Below are 21,096 nucleotides of genomic sequence, written 5' to 3'. Positions count from 1 at the left end.
GAGCTCACGTCACAACGAGATGCATGCAGGAGAATGAAGTGAGCCTGACCTACTCTGAGCCGAGTGCACAGATCTCACAGCGCTGCTCTCCGCTGCAGGGCTGGTGTGTAACAGGACCTTTGACCTCTACGCCTGCTGGCCTGATGGACTCCCAGGAACTACTGTCAATGTCTCCTGCCCATGGTTCCTGCCATGGTACCGTAAAGGTCTGTGTGTGAGTGTGTGTGCACAGTATATGTGGGGTGTGTGATCTAAACATCTGTTTAAAGGTGCAGTATGTAGTTTTGGGGCATGCATTTTAATCAGAGGGGAAAGATCTTCAATGACTGTTTTTTTAAAAATGCCTAAACAAACTAAATAAAGAAACTCTCTTTGTTTTTATGACTGAATAAACAAACTGACCTTAAAGGTCATACTGTTTTACTTTGTTATTATTTCTTCATATTTCCCTTGAGAATTTCATTTATTTATTATTTATTTATATTATTTATACCTCATTAATATTATAATTAGTAAAATTCTGAGTTTAAATTTCTTCTCCGAAATCACATAGTGCCCGTTTAAACTGATCAAAAATGGATCAAATGGCTTTTTGAAATGTCCTTGTCACTCAGTGGGATGAAAGAAAGCAGCAGTCTGTTGGATGACTGTACACGATTAGAGTGTACAATTGGTTTCAAAGAGTAGATGTGGCTTTAACTGGCTGTGAAGGCCAAATATTAGTCAGCTATCACTCCACTCTCAATCTGAGACTGATATTAACACCTCACAGTGTGTCTCTGGGAGCAGCCACCTGTCCTGTGGAGTTTCTCCACAGCCGTCCAGGTGAACTGAAGGCTCTGAATTGGTGTGAAAGTGAGCTTGTTTCCACTGTCTCCTGTTGACTGGCAGCCTGGTTATCTCTCTCTCTCTCTCTAGAAAGTCCTAAACCACCTCCTCCGTGTCTGCTTTTCTTCTGATTTGTATTGTAAAGTGAAAATCTTTGGAGTTTGTATTACAACCTTGTGTGAATCATCTATTATTCGTTCACTTCTAAATAAAAATTTCCACCACATCTAATAAGATAAAATGAGGACGTTATGTCATTTGATATCCAAAAGGTCAGAGGTTAAATGCACTGAGACGTCATAATAATTTGATTTCGCGATGTAGAATTAGATCACTTAAATAATTTGAAGGCAGTTTAGTGGTTTGCTGTGGAGAGAGTGGGACTTTTTCCAAAATGTGATTGTTGTTCAATACAGTTGAAGTTTTCCATAGAAATGATCAGATCTAAAATTACTTAAATCAGCGGGATCCGGAGAGTGGCATGTTTAAAATTTAGAGGACAATGCTGGTAGACAGAGAGCAGCTGTAATGGCTTAAATACCTGGACCAAATGTCTTTAAAAACAAAATGAAATGCAGTATGAGGGGCGGGTGGATGATTTTGAGAGTGCACCAGTGCGTTCCAGGGCTCATCGGTTTAAGTAATCAAGAAATTCTTCCCCATTCTCTTTTGACGCTGATTTTTTCAACATTCATTTCTGTTTGCTTCAGATGAAATAATGTCACCAAAATGTTTTATTAGAGATAAAGAAGTTGTTGTTGGACAGTTTAAATGCCATCCTAATATAAAATCTCAGGATTTGTGTCCCTGTGTGCACAGTTCAGCAGGGTCTGGTCTACAGAGTCTGCAGTGAAGATGGTCAGTGGGCGCGAAAGAATACGAGCGAATGTGAGGACGACCCCGGTGAGGTGTGTGTATACAGTACAGTGAGTTTGTGTTTGCATGTCTGTATATAAAGACAAATGTGTATGTGTGTGTGTGCGTGTGTGTTTGTGTGTGTGAGAGTGTCAGGCCTGCCTTGTGAAATAACTGTTAGCATGTTTAAAGCTGCTTGCAGTGGCAGATGGTATTGTGACTGTCACTGACTTGACACTTTAACTTCACGATCTGAAATCAGTGAGCGTGTGAGAACTGTCCCATCTGTTCAGATAGTCTTGAGGACCCTTTTTACATCTTTTGTGCCAGATTTAATCAACTGTGTGTGTGAGTGTGGGGGAGTGTATGAAGGCAGTGCATGGAGGTAACTGACTCTGTCTGTCTGTTGGTTCTGCAGCAGCATTACGGTCGCATCCTCAGTCAGTTACGGATCATGTATACCGTGGGCTACTCGCTCTCCCTCGGAGCTCTGCTACTGGCCCTGGGAATCCTCATCACCTTCAGGTACAACACGTACGGGGAGGAAAGAGGGGAAAGAGGAGGAGGAAGAAACAGGTGGGGAGGTGGAAAGTAACGGAAGGCGGGAAGAATGAGAAAAGGGACGGAGGGGACTAAGTCAGGATGCAATAAAAAATAAGGGAAAGTAAAAAAAAAGTAGAAAACAAATTCTTCACTTGCACAATATAGTGTGACATATATCCGCTTTACTAGCTGCACATCCTTTTGTCTACAGTATGCATCTACAGTCATCTCAGTGCTTTTACATTTCTAAAAGCATATACTGTACATCATGTAAAAAAGGATTTATGACACTACATTTCACAAATGGAGAATATAGGATAAAACGTACCTTTTAGTCAGAGTAGTTAACACAACATGTAAAAGTCAAAAGCTCTCACACACTGTCACCTCTGCACCAGGAGGCTCCACTGCATGAGGAACAACATCCACATGAACCTGTTTGCCTCCTTCATCCTGAGAGCCGTGTCCATCCTTGTTAAAGACGCCCTGCTGACCCTCACGCTGGACCCCAGGAGCAGCGGTGACACCCAGCAAGCCTGGGTCAACATACCGGTCAGAGCAAACACACTGTGGCTGAATGAACGAGGAACTTTTTACTGGTTATAAAACAGCCTCAATTTATGCCTCTATATGACCTACATAGGCAAACCAGACCATCAGCGAGAGCATTTTTAAGAGAACATTAAGTAAAATCGATAAGCAATTATCAATCAATCACATCTATTGCAATAAACAATCAGATGTACTGTAAATGTGATTCGTTGCTTTTGTGCCAAAGCACAAGAGGCATTGGGATTGTATTTAGGCTTATATTGTAACTTTAATTGACGTGAAGGAGAGTGAACAAAAAGAGAGATGTGAGTTGTGCAGGGCACCAATCCTTGACCTCTGCACTGCAGTTGTGAGTCAATTAGAGCATTGTACTGTGCTGAGGTGTGAGTCAGAGGTTATTCGACTGAGCTGAAGCAGAGGGCAGCCATGACCTGAGCAGAGTTCTGATTTAAAGCAACATTTTCGACTTGTTTTGTAACTTCAGAGAAGTAACCAGGTAACCTTGGCTTATTGTTTGTATCCTCACCACCCCCGTTCTTTGTCATCTGTCAGGCTGTGACGTGGTGCCGTGGTGCCATGGTGATGATGCAGTACAGTGTGATGGCCAACAACTATTGGCTGCTCGTGGAGGGCATCTACCTGCACAGCTTGCTGGTCATCACCGTGTTCAGCGAGAGGAAGTACTTCTACATTTACCTGGCCATTGGCTGGGGTAAGAAGCACAGCTGTTACACAGTGACTCACAAACACAAAGTAAAGATTCTCCGGTCATTACAGAAACACTAGAAGTTGTATGGCTGTATTTGTTGACAGGCTAAATATTGGTCAGTTTGCTGAGGGGAGTAAACAGGATTCTGGCAATAGTCATTAGCCTGCATTCACGTAATTAAATGTTGCTCCATCATTGCAACTGACCATTCAGGCTTTTGTAATGCCATTTTGCAAGTCAGAAAGACACGCAAATGGGAAAAGTGATCCCTTTGCAGTGGCGGACTCAGGATGTTTGAGGGGAGGGGCGAAAAAACACAAAGGGCACCAGCTGTGTGCGGTGGGGCACCAATGAAATGGCACTGTAGGGGCACTTTATTGTGTGTTATCTACCTTAAACAGTAGAAACAGTGGACAGATAAATTGAGGGGCGATCAGACACAGGGAAAGTGAGGGATGGTGCAGGCGACACTGAGTTTTTTCTTAAGTTACACAATACATTTACGCAGTAGAGCCAGAAATATAAGATTTTTCTCCCTCTTGAACCAGAAAGGACATTTCCTTCACATATATGCAGTAGTTCCCCTTTAAAGTAAATACTGAGGGGTATCTAATACATTTTCTTACACAAACGTTAAAGCAACATTATGCAGATATTGGCATTTTGTGCAGTTTGGCGCCACCCACAGTTTCTGAGTGTAACATCAGTGTCCGAAATACAAATCCCAGGTCTGTTTGTAGGTGCTAACTACAAAAACAAACTGAAAACTTCCTCCCCTCTCACTGAAGTTACATAGTGCAGAAACAAGTGACAGAGACACCATTCACCCTGTCACAAGACAGTACGATCAACATGATTTTGAAGCTGTTATTTTAAAGTTAAGGAAGTAACACAATGTTGCTTTAAGACATAAACTAAAGTCTCTTCTCATGATTCTAATAATGTTTTTCATGAATAATTTCGTATGAATCCTCAGGTCACATAATGCATGCAACATTCAGACGCCTACAGCCGCTTATTTCTATCATTTCAGACCTGTTTTTCTTGAGGTTACAACTTAATTATTTTGAATAAATGATGCCTCTGTGATTACTTTTTCAGCTCGCTATTCTGAGACAGCAATTTCATGAAATAGTTATGCTGAGATTTTTCAGAGACCTTTCAAATCTTCATCGGGTGCGAGGAGAGAAGAGAAATATCTGTCTTGAGATGATGAGGTTTTAAACTCATGATCATAACTAATGACCACAATGTTTGATGCTGTACCGTGGGTAATAAAATCATGTAGGTGTGATGTGATATTAACTGGATTAAAGAATGAATATGGCGCAAACTGTCATTTGTAATTCACATTTGCTGTGTGCACTAAAAATGAAGCCTTGGAGTGAATGATCAGCAGACCAGGAGAGCATCCATGACATATATAATGTCAGCGCTGTTCTGGTAAAATGACTTTAGAAAGTTTTACTCAAAGGCCAGTTCACTTTCACATTTTACCTCTGTCATTCTCAGGTGCGCCCCTCATATTTGTGTTGCCGTGGATCACAGTGAAATATCTGTATGAGAACGAGGAGTAAGTCTGCCTTTTAATGGTCACATCAAATGAGAGGTAGTGGATGTACAGTAACAGCTTTTAAAACTCATATTATACTGTTTTAAAATATGTGATGACTGTTCCTGAGAGTGAAAAGATCTGATAAGTTATAGTGTAAAATGTGTGTGCCTGTAGGTGCTGGGAGAGGAATATTAACATGGGATATTGGTGGATCATCCGTTCTCCTATACTGTTTGCTTATCTGGTAAGGCTGTCTGTGTCTGTTTGTCTCTTACATTCATATTCTCTTTCTGCCAGTTTGCGATTGAACAATGTGATGACGGAAATGCAAGTGTGCTGGCATGTGATCGAGCTTCAACACCACACACACACACACACCCACACACACACAGCAGCTGTGTCTATGTTTCCAACTGTGTCTTGGCAGATGTTGCTGTGAATAGAGATGTGCTCAAATGCAGATCAGACACTTGTTAGAAGAAGGGTTGGAGTAAAAAATGTATTCACCTCGTTTACATAGCATGTAGATAATGCTGACTGTATGTATTAGTCCAACATGATTTATGGCTAACAGAGGTGTTTTGTTGTGTGATCCTCCAGGATACAATGTATTATCGTTGTCATTGTTGTTGTTAAAAACGGAAGATAAGGATAAACAAGGTTATTGACTGAAATGAAAAATAGAGCACTCAGTAGAGCGCATACCTCATCCAAGGCCCAACAGTCCCCTTTAATTCGATCAAAGCCTGATTCAATATCAGATAAAACACATTTAAATCTATTAGATCCACATTTTTATTTGGATCAGCATCAAATTGTTCTTCCAATTGCCACCAAATACCCGCTGATTTTTTTCATCAAGATCCATGAATTATTCTCTGAGAAAATAACAAAAATGGCTAAAAACACAATGTTAAAGAAAGTGAGAAAAAATTCCTGGATCCAACAGTTATTGCGGTCTATTCTGGGCCGAAAGCCCAGGTGGGAATCCATTCAGTAGTTTTTGTGTAATCCTGCTGACCAACCAAACAACCAACCAACCAACGGCTGGGAACAAAACCTCCTTGGCGGTGATGAATATACTTTAAAAAATCTGAATTGAAATACATTTTTCTCAATTTTTTAAAATCTTAAATTGTATTTAATCATTGCAGGCCTTGACGTACTGTTGCCAGTTTAAAAAAACCCAAAAGGCACCAAACTAGTAGTGTGTGCGAACAGTCCCCGCTCCTCATACAGTGGAAGGTTTGACCCGTTCCACACAGCTCGGCTCTTAAACCAAACACTGTTTCTCCACAGCGATTTCAAGTTGGAGAAATTTTTATCAACTTTGTCATCTTACATAATTATATAATCCTCTTTGTTGTGTTATTGTTTTTATTTCTGTGGGGTATTTTCATATTTTATGTGTTAAGTTATTTGAGATAGTAACAGTGTTTTAGGGTGTTTGTACTGTGCTGCTGTACACAATACTGGGAAACACTTAAAGTTTACTTGGAAGGTTTTAGCTCTATGCATGGTGTCAAGTGTAAATACAAATGTACAAATCTGTTCCCTCAATTAAAAGTCCCAGTTCAATTAAAAAGAAAACAAAAAATCCTCCTACATCTCTTGCTAATTGGCCGGAGGTCTGTAAGAAAACAGCAGAGCGAGTAAACAGGTGCAAACATTGTCTTCTGTATCTTTTGTTTTTCATTTGAGTCGATAACTGTGCCTGAAGGAGTTTTTATGAATCAAAAATGAATAAAAACACTTGCATGGATAAAACTGGAAACAGCTTCATAATAGTCAGAATCAGATTTTGACCTCAAGAAACTGACAATTTATACAATTTATAAATATTCCCTCGGCTATCGCATCTCTGGCGTTCACACACGCACACGAGCACACACACACACACACAAATAAAGTTATGGAATTCCTTGTGTGTTTCCTGCCTCTTGTTCCCATAGAGACAAACAACATTATGGATGGACACACTTATGAGCACAAGTGCACACAGTAACAGTTGCAACCTTTGTGACCTCATGCGAAAGCGTACGTGCACACACTAAAATATTCACAAACCCATACATTTCCTGGGCTGTGTCGGTCACACAGTGTGTGCAGTCTGCGTGGAAAAATTCTCTTTATTGTCATCGCAGAAATAGTTGCCATACGGTTGTGTAACAGACGTAACGTCATATGTCATCCTCCAACAATCCAAACAACACCACCCTGCAGTTCAACACACACACATTCACACATAAAAAAAAAGGGTGCACTCAAACACACACATTCACACTGACACATCTTTCAAGACAACATACACATGTTACCAAACTTGGAGCGCTTATAACTTGAGTGCTGTAATAATTAATGTTCTCTGTCATCGGAGAGGGTTCTGCACTAGATCATAATGTGTGTGTGAGTGTGTGCTTGTCTGTGTGTGTGTCCAGTTCAAAGCACCGAAAGACTCAAGACATTTTTGTGTCTTTTTTTAGAAATGATGTCAACTCAAACTTAAAGAAGATATTTTGCAGATTATTATTATTTTGCTTTTATTTTGATTGTCTTCTTATTTCAGATAAACTTCTTCATATTTATCCGAATTATCAAAATCCTGATGTCTAAACTCAGAGCTCACCAGATGAGATACACTGACTACAAGTTCAGGTGAGAGAAGTATTTCTTATTCTGAAAGAAAAATAAAATGTGTCTGGAGACAATGAGCTGAAAGACGTGATAATCATTCATCACCATGAACGCCCCTCAGTCTAATGCTAATAAAGAAACTCTGATTAAACTGTAGCTGCTTTAAAATCTTAGAAATGAGCATCTTACAACCCTGCATTTCATTTCAGAACTTTATTTTGTTGAAGACTATAATCAAGTGTAATACACACCTGTCAGCCATAACATTATCTCTTTACATTGGCACCATGCTGACCGCTCGCCACCGCTGAAAGCAGCTACAATACAACACAACGTGAGCATCAGAATTTGACCACAGAATGTTGAAAGAAGGTTGTCTCTTCTGATGAATCACGTTTTGTTTTACATCATGTGGATGGCCGGGTGTGTGTTCGTCACTTACCAGCAGGAAGAGACGGCACCAAGATGCACAGTGGGAAGAAGGCAAGCCAGCGGGGGCAGTGTGATGCTTTGGGCAACATTCTGCTACCAAACCTCGGGCCCTGCCATTCATGCGGCGGTTACTTTGACAAGTTCCACCTCCCTAAACAATGTTGCAGACCAAGTACACCCCTTCATGGAAACAATATCCTATTTCAGCAGGATAACGTGCCCTGCCACACTGCAAAAATGGTTCAGGAATGGTTTGAAGAACACTAACGAGTTCAAGGTGTTGACTTGGCCCCTAAATTTCCCAGATCTCAATCCAATCGAGCATCTGGGAGATGTGCTGGACAAACCAGTCCGATCCATGGAGGCCACCTCCGAACTTACAGGCTTAAAGAAACTGCTGCTAACGTCTTGGTGCCGGATACCACAGCACACCTTCAGAGGTCTTGTGGAGTCCATGCCTTGATGGGTCAAAGCTTTTTTGGTGGCAAAATGTGGACCTACACAATATTAGACAGGTGGTTATAATGTTATGGCTGATTGGTGTATTTCTTTTGTATGTTTGTACACTTTTATGTTTTGTTCCAAAATGACAAAAAAGTCTGTTGACGATTGAATCCTACCAGATGACAATGGAGGTCACAGACCTGTCTGTTTTCCTGTGATATCTTTTTTTTTACAACCATTTCCTGTTTCCCTTTTCTCCTCTGATCTAGATTAGCAAAGTCGACTCTGACTCTCATCCCCCTGCTGGGGATTCACGCCATCCTCTTCACCTTCGTCATCGACGAGTCGGTCCCTAAAGGCTCCATGCTGCGCCTCATTCGCCTCTTCTGTGACCTGCTGTTCAACTCTTTCCAGGTTGGAGCTAAACCTCACATGTTACTTAACTTTCACTTTTTCACACATCCATCCTTTGAACATCAGTGTGTTTCTCTGTGTTTTCTCCTTGTATGTCTCTTTTCTGAGGCATCCAAGATCATTAAACGCATTTCTATTCTCAGAGACCTCTGATCATATAAAACTGGATATATTCAATCCACATTTATGGCATTTTTACAGCACTGAGCATTATTCAGTTATGGAAAATTATCAAATAAATATTACTGAGTTTGTATTTTTATAGCCTTTACTTAATAAAATTAAAATGTCGTATTTATGAATTTGAATTTCTTTTCCAAAACTACATAGTGCATCTTTAATGTAATCAAAATGGTCCATGTAGTTTATTCTAAAAAAAAAAAACATTCACTTTTGAGCTGTCCATTGCATTTTGGCCATATGAGCCCCAGTGCAGTGGAATGGCTCTTTCATATGTTTTCAATAATTTACTTTTGGGACAACAATGGAGTTGTGGAGCATGAAGCCATACGTGATATTTGTTGATTATTGAAAGATTCAGTGTCTGGAGATGTGTAATTTAATACAAAGTAAAGACTGAGTAATACTAAAAATGTCTTTTCTAGTATGACTGAACTGTTAAAACCCTACGTTCTGTTTTAGGGCCTGCTGGTTGCCATCCTGTACTGCTTTGTCAACAAAGAGGTAAGAGATGTGCAATCATGTCGAGCACCTCCTTATTTTAATCTCTGCCATTGCTGCAGTTTCTTCCTCTCCCTTCATAGAGAAGATACATTATCGGCCCTTTTCTATCTCTAAAAGCTCCATCTTTGTTCTAGTTCCACTTGATTCTTTTGTCTACAAAGTGGGACGGACACAACGTTATCCATCTGCTAATCTCTAAACCTTGAAATGTAGTCTTTGGCAAGAGACGTCCATCTGATGAAGTGCTTAGTGTCTTACTTAATCTTCATCACAAACCTTCATGTGTCTCTCCTCTATCTGCCATCCCATCATTCCTCAGGTGCAGTCCGAGATGTTGAAAAAGTGGAAGAGGTGGAAGCTGGGTAAGGACATCGATGAGGAGTACCGCCACACCCACAGCCACACGCCACACATCAAGAGCGGCAGCATAGCCACTGGCAACCTGCCCTATCTCCAAGACAACAACACCAGCGACCCTAGCGGCGACTCGCCTCGCCTCAACAAAGCTGACAGGGCACCCTCGTGCTCCGCCGCACCCGAGGAGAACCGCCGACTGGTCGTCTCCTACAGCAACGGGACGGGGAAAGGCCGGCCCGCCAACAGCAGGCACACCCTGCAGTTCTCTTTCCTGCCACGCAGAGTCACCGCCAGTCGCATTAGCACCGCCACAGAGGACGTGTGTCTGGAGGAGAAGGCGCAGTGTTGCACAGACCCTCTGGAAGGAGAGGAGACTAATGTCTGAGAACAACCTCCTCTGAGCTCTCATCACGAAAACTCTCACTGATTGTGCTTATCGTTGTGTCAGTGTTTATCATGCACCAACAAGACGGCATGGGTGGGAAGAGAATGAGGAAGTGACCAACACAGATCACCACTGTGTAACATTGCAGGAAATACAGTCACCTGCCCAGGTGCAAATGAATATTTATTATTTTTGGGACCTTGAGCAAAAAAGCGCTTATTGACTTCAGACATCAGGAATGATTAAATGTGTTAAATGTGATGTATGTATATGTGTGTGTGTGCATGTGTGTGTGTGTGTGTGTGAGTGTGTGGGTGTGCACATTTGGAGGACTGCCATTTCACCACTGACCCCACTCACATCTTTCCATCTGTACTGCTGTTGCCACTGTGAGTCAAGCTTGTGGTGTCGCTGTTTGCAGCAATGGACGCTCATTTGTGGTACTCTTACAAAAAACCTCTTAGTGTCAAATTTTGTACGTTTTTTGGGTTTTGTTGCTGGGGGGTGGCGGGGTTTATGAACTGAAAGTGGACTTCAGCATGCGTGACTCTTGTCGTCTGGCTCATGGAGATCAGGACAACGGCAGAACTGAGTGATTGACCAGAGACCGCTGCAGAGGTTGGCTGCTTTGATCAGAAAGACTGTGCTGTGGTGTTTAAGTTATTCTTGGTTTCAAATGAACAAAGCCAAACGAGAGAAATATGATATACCGTGATGAGTTTCACATCAATTGGGTAAATCTGGCACCAAATCCTTCTTTAATGCACATTCCTGCCCTCTTTGTCTAGTCCAGTGGTTTCTCAAAGTGGGGTGCAGGGACCTGAAGGGGGATCCAAGGGCTGACCAGCTAAAGGAAATCATTTATTTTCACTTTCCATCCTCAAATAAGAAAATAACAGAATGTGTGACTTTCTGTAAACAGACATCTAAAAGGAAATTTCTTACCAGATGAAGGACCCTGGGTACAAAATCGTATCAAGTGGGGGTTTGTGGTCTAATGAAGTTTGAGAACCACTGGCGGATACTAACTCCATCCTTTGCCTTTTTTAAACAGATTTTCTTGACTGAATGTTATAAGAACAATGGAGGAATATGGGTGAGACAATATTTAAGTGTATATATGGTTTTAGAAGTACACAGTATCTCCACAGCTCCTACAAACAGGATACATAGGCCGAAGATATACTTGCTTTGTCCCCATGATGGCTGGCAGGATGTGACAGGTCCGGGGCAAAGATGTTATATTAAATCTGGACACAGCGTTGGAGGCAAAGCCTCATTCATTCCTAACCCTAACCCTAACTTGAATTGAGATTAAATAATTTAATTGTGTGGCTCCTCTAGACTTTCCAAATGTTATTGGACCAAATGGCTCAAATTCTGATAGTGAAACAAGTCATTTTGTGGGGGTTGTGATGCAAAAAAAATGTATACAACATTTCACAGATGCTTCCTTTACAATGTTAGCTTATGGGAAAAAGTAGTTTTGGGCCGCAGTGCATCACGTGACGATGTAATTACACGGTTTGACCACTACGTAAACTGGCTTCATAGCCTGGCGCTCTTCCTGGTGGCTTGGTCAGGAGACACTCAACACAACAGCTCCTGCAAGGACAACAATGGAACAACAAGCTGATGTGTGCCATCTAGTGGTATCCTCCAGTAACACGTGTAGTGTACAGGCAAGTACATCTGCGTTCATGACGCAGCCGGTTGTCTACGTGACTGTGTGGTTCGAAAACAAGTATACCTCTGGCCTAAATTTAAACTTTGATTTGTCTTCATGGACGAGAGCACCACATTAATAATGTAGGAAGCACCTGATTTCATTTTTGTTATTTTCTTCCGCATTTCTGATCAGTGCTTGCAGAAAGCAGGATGTGCCATGCGGAACCACTTACATCATCATAGGATTAAGAAAATTGGCGTGTTTGAAACGTTTAGATTCAGTTCAAGGATGGACGAGATTCAATTGGTGGTATTTTCCAAATGTGATCAATTTCAGTCACACTGGAGCCAGCGAGGATTCTTCACAAAGGGATTCCTAATGAACCTTTAGAGCAAGGATGGCACAATAAAATATTCTGTTTGAAGTGTAAGAGAGAGCACTAGAAGCTGTAAATATTGATGAAAGTGAATATTATAAAGACAAAGATGGCTGGTTGGAGGGATGTGCTGTTGTTCGATGTTTTTGCTTGCAGTCCGGGTGACTCAAAAATGAAAAGTTACCTGACTAATTATCTTGAGAAAAGACTCTTGTTTCACTGAACATGATTGTACCTGTCCTCTTATTTAAAATGTTGCAATTGTCAGGGGGCTCACAAAGCAAACAATGTCATGAGAGAACGCAAAACGTTTTATATAAAAAGCCAAATTGATGTGTCTCACATGTCTCTGTGGATCCAATTAAACTGAATTCTGTCAGCAAGAAAGTGTCATTACATATATTGTGTCAATTCAACATATAAGAGAGACATTAGTGTTTCGAGATAGTCGTCACCGACACACACCTTCAACACATTAGTGACATTTAAAGTTGAAATGTTGTACTTAACTGACATTTTCTGGAGGCTCTCACTGCGGAAATTTCCCACGACAATGTTTTCAACATTGGCTGAAAAATGTGACAAATAAATTACTCAGTGCATATCTTTGTGCAGTTTTTCCACATCATGTTTGACTGCAGAGACAATCAGTGGACTCACTATCACACTGGTTGGTCATGCGCATATGTTGAATAAAGTGTGTGTATGTGTGTGCTGTGATTGATCTGGAAATCTCTCGGAAAACGCGCCCCTGCCCATTCTTATATTTACATATAACAGAGAACATAAACCACTGGAGGCAGCTCTCTGTATGGCTAGGATAAAGCCAGCAGAGATTATTATAAGACTGGCTCCCAATGGCTCTCAGGGGGATAGCCTGACTTTCATATGTAAAGATGGCAGCGATGGCAGAATAACATATTGTCTGCATCAGAGAAATGAGAATTTAATGTCTCTTGTTAGCTTCAAATGTGGATGTATTGCATATTTCTGGAATAACCATCAGCATTTGGAAATTTAAAAAAAATGTTCAAGAGTGATAACAGATTATTTGATTTTATAAGAATTTTGAAGATGTAAATATAAGAGATCAATACAGGACAGTAACATGATGAAGTGACAGTGTTAGCAACCATGGACATAACTATGGAAGCCCTAAACAGTCATGGGTCAAACATATTATTTCCTCCATTCCCTTGATAAAGAGTTACTCCTTGATCTGACTTTTTCAGCTTAAATCAGTTGCCACACTTGCCATGATCTCATAGACATTAGCTTTAAGGAAGAAGAGGGAACAATCTTTTGTTTTCTGTGATAATGGATTAATTTATCTTGTTTGCTCAAGAAAACCCAGAGAACTGGTAACTGGTGATCATGAGAAAACAAATACAGTTTAACTCATTATCACGGGAAAATGGAAGAAATTATATCTTCGACCCATGACCGTTTAGGGCTTCTGTACATAACCAAAAAATTAAAAATACAAAATATTTTTAGATGTTATAATGACCCATGAGCAGATGTGAGGAATTGTATTACAATCATTACACTACATTTATTCACAACATAATACAAGTGGGTCAGTGTTATTTTCCATTACAGTATAAATACATAGGTTGGACCACCTGCCTTACATCTTTTTAGGAGCACTGTGACAGCCCTGAGGCTGAGGGTTCGGAGCCCCCCTTTCTAGAAAAAAGAGAGATTTGCCCCTCTCAATTACCTTTATCAGTGAAAACATTTCATTTGAAAGTATACAACAATATGCAATGAAAACACTCATGCTAATTGAAGATGTGTTTTTAAGTTTATAAAGATTGGTTCCCCCCCCCCCCCTCCATATGCCTCACAGTGGTTTGGTCCACTGCCAATCAACCTGCAACCTACACACCTGTCTCTGTGGGGTCTCTCAGCGTGGTGCTGGCGGACCATGGTAAGTATATATTTTTGCAAAAGTTAACTTTAAATGGAGGTGTTATTTTTCTCTTGTCACAAAGTTTTAGGTTTAGGCACTAAAAATACTTGGTTTGGGTTAGAAAAACAGTGTTTTGGCTTAAAATAGCTCTCTGTTTCAGTCGCCACAAACACTGCTGTAAATGTCCTAAAAGTAAAAACACCTGGTTTTGTCAGCGACAAACAGGGCTAGAAAATTTCCCGGGTTGTCCTTAAAACCTTCAGGGGTGTCCCCTTCAGGCGTTGCTCTTGAGAATGTTTTCTGTTTATTGTCCCCCCCAACAGTGAAGTGAAATATCCGCCCTTGGTTTGAACGCTCTGAGCAATAAGATGCAAAACTTCTTTGTTCAAATTCTTACGTTGTGACAAAGCTGTGCTCATGATGTGCTTCAGTTTAGGCACAAACACCCCTTGGTCAGGGTTAGGAAAAGATGTATTGTCTTACCTGATTCTGTCGTAACAAACACAGCTTAAAATTGTCACAAGGTCTTGTTAAGGTTATATAGGTTATATAGGTCTGTCGCCTATATAACACCAGTACCTTCCCCTCCACCTCCAGATATGAAAGGCAGCTCATATATGACGCATGTTGTAGAAATGTTGATATGACACCTATGTACACATATTCAACATCTCTGTGGTTTGCAGAAAATTACTAAAATGACTTAACCTAATAAATGAAAAACAGATCATGTCATTGATCATGCAGGATACATCTTTTTTACAAGCTGTCACATTATTCTCTCTGCCGGGACCAGCTCATGGTCTGGAAGGGCATTTGTGATGTTGCAAGTCTGCAGGGAGGATTGTGGAAAATTCTTTATGTAAACAGTTAGGTCCCTGAAAACCTATTACAGTGGTCAAAATATCTTCCATACATCCTCTGTAGAACTCCCCCTCGGGACAACTCTGCTAAAACCATCTGTTTCAGCCCAGACCCAAAGCCAACAGGTCTGTAGATGTGTGAAAACATCTGAAATCCAGCGCACCAGCGCTCAGAAAGTCATGATATATTTATAGTGAGGAGAGGGCACCTTGTACCATAGAGGGTACTTCATCATGTTTCATCTACCATAGGGGCATCCAAGAGGGCACTTTCGCTCACCCACCCCCCCGCCAGTAAGTAAGGACCAATTGACCACAATTGAAGTAGGGGAAGCTGGGATTGAAAGGAGCTGGAACAGACCGTCATTATTGAGTGCCATCTTCACAGCACAGGCCACAATAATTACTGGATGAATGATTAAATATATAGCATTTAATATTGGACCAATAAATATTTAAAGGCTAAATCCAATTTTCCACAATGGTTGCCTGACCTTTAGTGGCTGCAAATTGGTTTGAAATCACCTGCTTCACCATCATCGTTTCCTGTGTGCATGTGTGCCTGTGTGTGTTGCATTCACAGGCAGACCTTCGATGTGAATCCCTGTTTCTGTCTCTCTCTGTCACTGAAATTCCTGACTTCCTGTGAGCTAAAACTGGGTAGGAAGTTGTATACACGCGCCACACGAAGTCAAGGGAAGTTATTTTGGGATTAGCACAATAACACCTCAGAACAATGATACAGAAATGACAAAAGAGCAGAATGTTGTAGGAATCAATCAGTTGTGACAGGTCTATTGTGGGAAGTACTTGAGTCCGAGAACAGGGTGAGGCTTAACAGTCCGACAAAGTGAAGGAAGAGGAAAAAACAGCGTGTAAAAGTACATGTGTGTGTTTGTTGTGGTGGGTGGGGTGTTGCATAAAAGCCACCTCATGAGCACGATTCAATTTGATCTGCGATATGAATCAAATTTTCCCACTGCAATACTTCAGGTACAGTGGTCCTTCTCTTCACGTGCAGTGTTACATACACGGAGCAACTCCAGAGATGAGATGTTTACTTGTATTTCTTGAAACCACCAACTTCAGGATACTGTGGTTCTAATGAGCTGAGATGGCAATCCATTTTAGTTCAAATAAATAAGAAATGCTTAACATAAAAACAAACTCATAAACAAACACAGAATGAACTCTGAACATTGGTTTTCCTGCATGCCACAACTAAAAAAACAAAATAATTCATATTCTTTGTCCTGGCAACTTATCCCCATTAATGCCAATGTATTCAAAGTATATGGTCTTTTCACAGTTTTTCTGTGCCCATCTCTGAGAGATGAAGAGGGACAGAGCTGCTTTTATCAGCTGTCTGAGTGCTTGGTGAAGTAGTTTGAATTGTGGACCACAAATTGCAGTTGTGTGTTCATTTGTCACACTCGAACTGTGTTTTGGCTGCTCTGGCTAAACTTTTCCCATCATCTGCGTTTCCCTAAGTCTTGAGATCCCTGAAGGGCCATCACACACAACTTCAGTGTAGCTCCACAGCACTGGTCATGCAGGCCGGACGAATGATGCAGAATGCAGATGACTGATGGTTCATTAAGTCCTAATATATGTAACAGCAATAAAAGCAGACAGAGATAGATGCTGAATTCTTCCACACTTGGCTCAGACTTCCATAACTGCTAATGACTTGTCAGCTCATCTGCCAGAAAAGTGCCACTGCTGCACCTCACGCCAGGAAAAGGACCTCTCCTCAACCCCCGCTGTATCCTTCTATCAAACTAACTATGTCTTGAACACCCTTGTCAGACAGGATGAGCTGCACTTTTCCCCCTCGTATGTACATGACTACAGAGTCTGCATTTAAATGAGTAAGAGTGAAGAGATTAGTGTGCACGACCAGAAACACGACATATTAAACATTGATTGATATGATCACTGGTTACCCAAATGACAGCATGTGGAGGAGGGAAGAGCATGACGAGCAAGTTAATAACACAGGATCAACTCACACTAGACTTTGTGTCAGCTCATTTAATTTTGTTGTTACACCTTCTGTCTCTGCCATTTGAGCTGCAACACTCCACAACGAGAAGCATCTTTCTTCTGCTAGCTAGCAATTGACAACATAAATAACTTGAGACATACTGTACATACACATAAACACCTGGCAGGGTATTCTAAATGCCCCTGCTCCTGGCCCCCTCGGCCCCCATGACTGTCTTCGAACTCTGCCGTCATTTTGATCTCAACTGCACACCTGTAAAGCTTTGTGACTGCATCTTGCTCTATCGCGGTTAAACATATAAAAAACTGGCATCTATGGTAGTTCCCGTTACAAAAAGTGTCACCGGGATCACATTTTGCCATGACAACACACACATGGACGATGTTGATGCTGTAGGTGTTGGGTTGATGAAGGTGTGGCATCTCACCTGACAGGATCAAAGTACTCTTTGCCCCTCTTGAATGACCCTACAGTTATAAACCTGAGGAAGAGCCCTGGTGGCCTTGTTTGAGTTAATCAATCACAGATCCTGCACGTCTTCTTTTATTGTTTTTTCACTGAGTAGTCTTGCAGTTAAAATAGACTTTACACATCAAAATCAGTTCAAGAAAAAAAGTCTAAGAAAAAACCTGTGTGATGTCTTTGGGGTCATCTCTTGGCTTATTTTAGAGACAATAAATCACATAGAGTGGAAAACTTCATTTCAGCCAACAGTTTGAAAGATGAAAGATGTTATTGTTGGGCTTTATTTGAAGTGTATGGTCCAGGGTCTTGGACACAAACAAGGGATCCTGCATTGACCATTCATGCTCTCAGTTTGTCTCTGGAACTCTCAGGAGTGCGGTCTTCATGTTTGCTCAGGTGCCTTGTATTACGGACAAACACGTCGATCAATCTAAAAAACAACCATGGTCATTTTAAACTGCTGATTCAGGGTCAGAAACCTCTGAGCCAAAAACAGGCCATATCTGATTACATATAAATTAAACTAGATGTAGTGTATTGGCAGTCATTGGGTCCCCTAGGGGCCTTTGCTGTGTTAAATCACTACTCTTATCTCCTCTCTCATGCTGTGGCCTGTATAAACAGAAGCACATTTTGGGAGGCTCTGCAGTGTTTGTTCAAGGCTTCATTAATGACAAACAGTTTGGCCAGTTTGCGGTCACCAGCCTCTTTAATCATCCCATAAACTGTATATGTGTGTGTGTGTTCAGGGTCAGAGTAGTAGAGAGGGACATGTAGTAGTTAGAGTTCAGCAAAGGGGAGTGAATGTAAACACAGATGCTCTTCACAAGTCTAGTAAAATGCGTTTGTGTGTGTGTGTGTTTGTGTTTGTGTTTGTGTTTGTGTTTGCATCGTGTTTCGGAGCTTATCATTGCAACATGTTCCTCTACATGTGGATAAAAGAAATTCCATACTTTGAAATGTAAAGCCATATTTGGCACAGATGGGATCTGAATTTCAAAGAGTGGCAGACTGAGCTCAGATTCCCAAAGGGAACATTTAAAGCATCAAAGCTTCCAGGTGTTCTGACATTACCCAGGTTCTTTAGGTAGGGACAGCGAAGAAACAAAGAAATCCGGATTCTGTTGGAGGAGATTAAATGTAAAATGTAATATTTTGTAATTTAAGTACACAAAACATAAAGCTACAGCAAGCAGCCAGGTATCCTATAAGCACTGGAAACAGGGGAAAACAGCTAGCTTGCATTTTCCTAAGGTTAAACAAGACACCTACATTAACAGCACATCTGATGAATTAGATTTTTAATGGGGTGTTGTGCCGGACTATTTCTTGGTTGGGAACAGTGACTTCCTGGAGTCTAAGCTAGTTGTGAAGTTTCATATTGTTTTTATGTTCACTATTTCTGATCTTAGCACCCTTTAATGAATACTATTTCCCAAAAGCCTAGACCATCATAGGTCGCACAACATGGCTTGAGTCCATTGTTGAATCAAGGATCTAAGGTTAGTTCAGACAAGTCTGTAATAAACAGCAGGGCAAAGAGTACTTACTGCTGCTGTGAACTTCATATTAGTTAACTTCTTGTCCGTTTTGCACTTTGATACCCCGTCCCGCCTCTTCACCATGTGAATGCGCAGCAAACAGGAGGCTCCTGCTCTCTGCTCTCCTGGCAGACAGGACCGCCTCTTTATGGAGTTCTCTGTCCTGATTGGATAAAGTAAGCAGGGATACCAGAAAATGTCTTTTCTCTTCTACTGCATGAGCATGGGGAGACGAGACATGGGCTACTGACCAAACACTCTTTTTATACAGTCTGAATAAAATCAATCTGATGAGTGATTCCAAAGTAACTACTTACATGGATGTAAGTATTTAATCAGGATACCACTTTTACAAAGTGGTTCTCCCCTTTGCAAATCGTCTAAATGTGCTGAAAATATAATAGAACACAATTCAATTTGTGAATTCAATTTAAGTCCCCTTTATTGATCGGTGCATCAGACTGTACTTCAGCATTATTCATTTTTAAACACCCGCCAATGTGGGTAGTTTCTTTTCCTTAGGCCAACGAGATGTAGCCTACTCAGCAGTTACCATCTGCTTTGAGCTGATCACTGTATGTAGGCCTGTTGGTTCAATCCCTACCATTTTATCTGCCATAGATTACATACATGGCATAACAAACACTCTAGCCAGCTACTCCTCGCAAGTGTCTCACTTTACATAATGATACTATCTTCACACCTGTCCCTTACAGCAGCCATATTGTAAATACCCTCATATCAATACAATAGGTAAAACATTCAAATGGATGACGTTCATAAAAAGGTCATTATGGTTTGCTTTGAAAATGCCAAAACCCAGTCCACAGAGCAGTGTGTATGTAATGGTCCACTCGTATGAATCTTATGAAGTTGTTTTCTCTTGATAAATGTTCTCGTTATCTTGGGAAAACCAATTTGTTTGTTCTATGATGACAACATAAGTAACTCGTTATCTCTAGAAAACAAATAACTTGAGGAAATATTATGTTTGATCCATGGCTGATTAGTGCTTCCGTAGAGAATAACGTTCATGAAGTAAAGTTCATTTTCCTTCAGCTCTGGTTGTCAGTCAACATTACAGAACACAATCACCAAAAACAGAGGTCAGTACCGCAGATCGCCTCTGCAGTCAGGTTGATAAACAGGAGTGAGGATAAATCCACTTTTTTATCCCAAAAGTTAGTTAGTAATCTCTGAGCTCTCCTCTCGGCGGTACACAGTTCTGGATCAGAGCAAAACTCCAGATGTTTGTTCTACAGAGGTTTCTGCAGCGGCTCCCCACTCCACAACATCTTTGTTTTTTGTTTTTGATAGAGAGCCCCCTTGCGGCAGAAGTTACATATTGTAACGTTTAAATGAAAACACCGGTGCATACGTGTGTGTCTTTCTGTCTGCCTGTATTACATGCACTTGAATGCATTTGAACACCTGCACATTGTTAATGCTGATCTATCTCAGGTTCATGAGGAAGCATGAGTAATCAATTAAGACACCTGCACTCAAGTACAATCATTGCCAATTCCACTAAAAATCCTTTTTGCTTATGATGCACGAGAGATGGTCTAGAAAGTGTATCACTGTATGTGTAGGAGAGGGAGACATACTGTACGTGTATGTGGGAGGAAAGATTACGAGGCTCATCATCAAGTGTAAACATTAATTAATTGGGGTCACTGTAATGAACTCTGTATGAAGTACATACAGTGTGGCTGCAGTGTGCACGCCTCTAAATTAATCATGCTGTTACACTTCAATGTCCCCAAAGTTTTCCTCAACATTTCGCTCCCAGCGGAGCCGCTTCACACGCTCTCAGCTGCTTATGTCTGTTTAAATCATCAACATACTTGATGCCTGTGTATGTACA

The 21,096-nt window shown here is 41.0% G+C and overlaps 1 protein-coding gene across 1 annotated transcript in view; it reads left to right on the top strand.

The window, feature by feature from the left end:
• The window catches only part of gcgrb (glucagon receptor b), a 45,475-nt gene extending 32,492 nt beyond the window's left edge, over positions 1-12,983 (top strand). Inside the window, exons 4-14 of the mRNA XM_084374937.1 lie at positions 99-206; positions 1,648-1,736; positions 2,102-2,208; positions 2,625-2,778; positions 3,331-3,490; positions 5,000-5,060; positions 5,217-5,286; positions 7,609-7,697; positions 8,822-8,966; positions 9,609-9,650; positions 9,970-12,983. Coding sequence (XP_084231063.1) covers positions 99-206; positions 1,648-1,736; positions 2,102-2,208; positions 2,625-2,778; positions 3,331-3,490; positions 5,000-5,060; positions 5,217-5,286; positions 7,609-7,697; positions 8,822-8,966; positions 9,609-9,650; positions 9,970-10,392 — 1,448 coding nt within the window. The 3' untranslated portion in view covers positions 10,393-12,983. The remainder of the gene's footprint in view (positions 1-98; positions 207-1,647; positions 1,737-2,101; positions 2,209-2,624; positions 2,779-3,330; positions 3,491-4,999; positions 5,061-5,216; positions 5,287-7,608; positions 7,698-8,821; positions 8,967-9,608; positions 9,651-9,969) is intronic.
• Positions 12,984-21,096: the final 8,113 nt, after the last annotated feature.

This window comes from Pagrus pagrus (genome assembly GCF_965226575.1).
Source record: "Pagrus pagrus genome assembly, chromosome: 2".
In the NCBI taxonomy this organism is placed as follows: domain Eukaryota; kingdom Metazoa; phylum Chordata; class Actinopteri; order Spariformes; family Sparidae; genus Pagrus; species Pagrus pagrus.
This window is presented reverse-complemented; position numbering and strand designations above follow the sequence as displayed.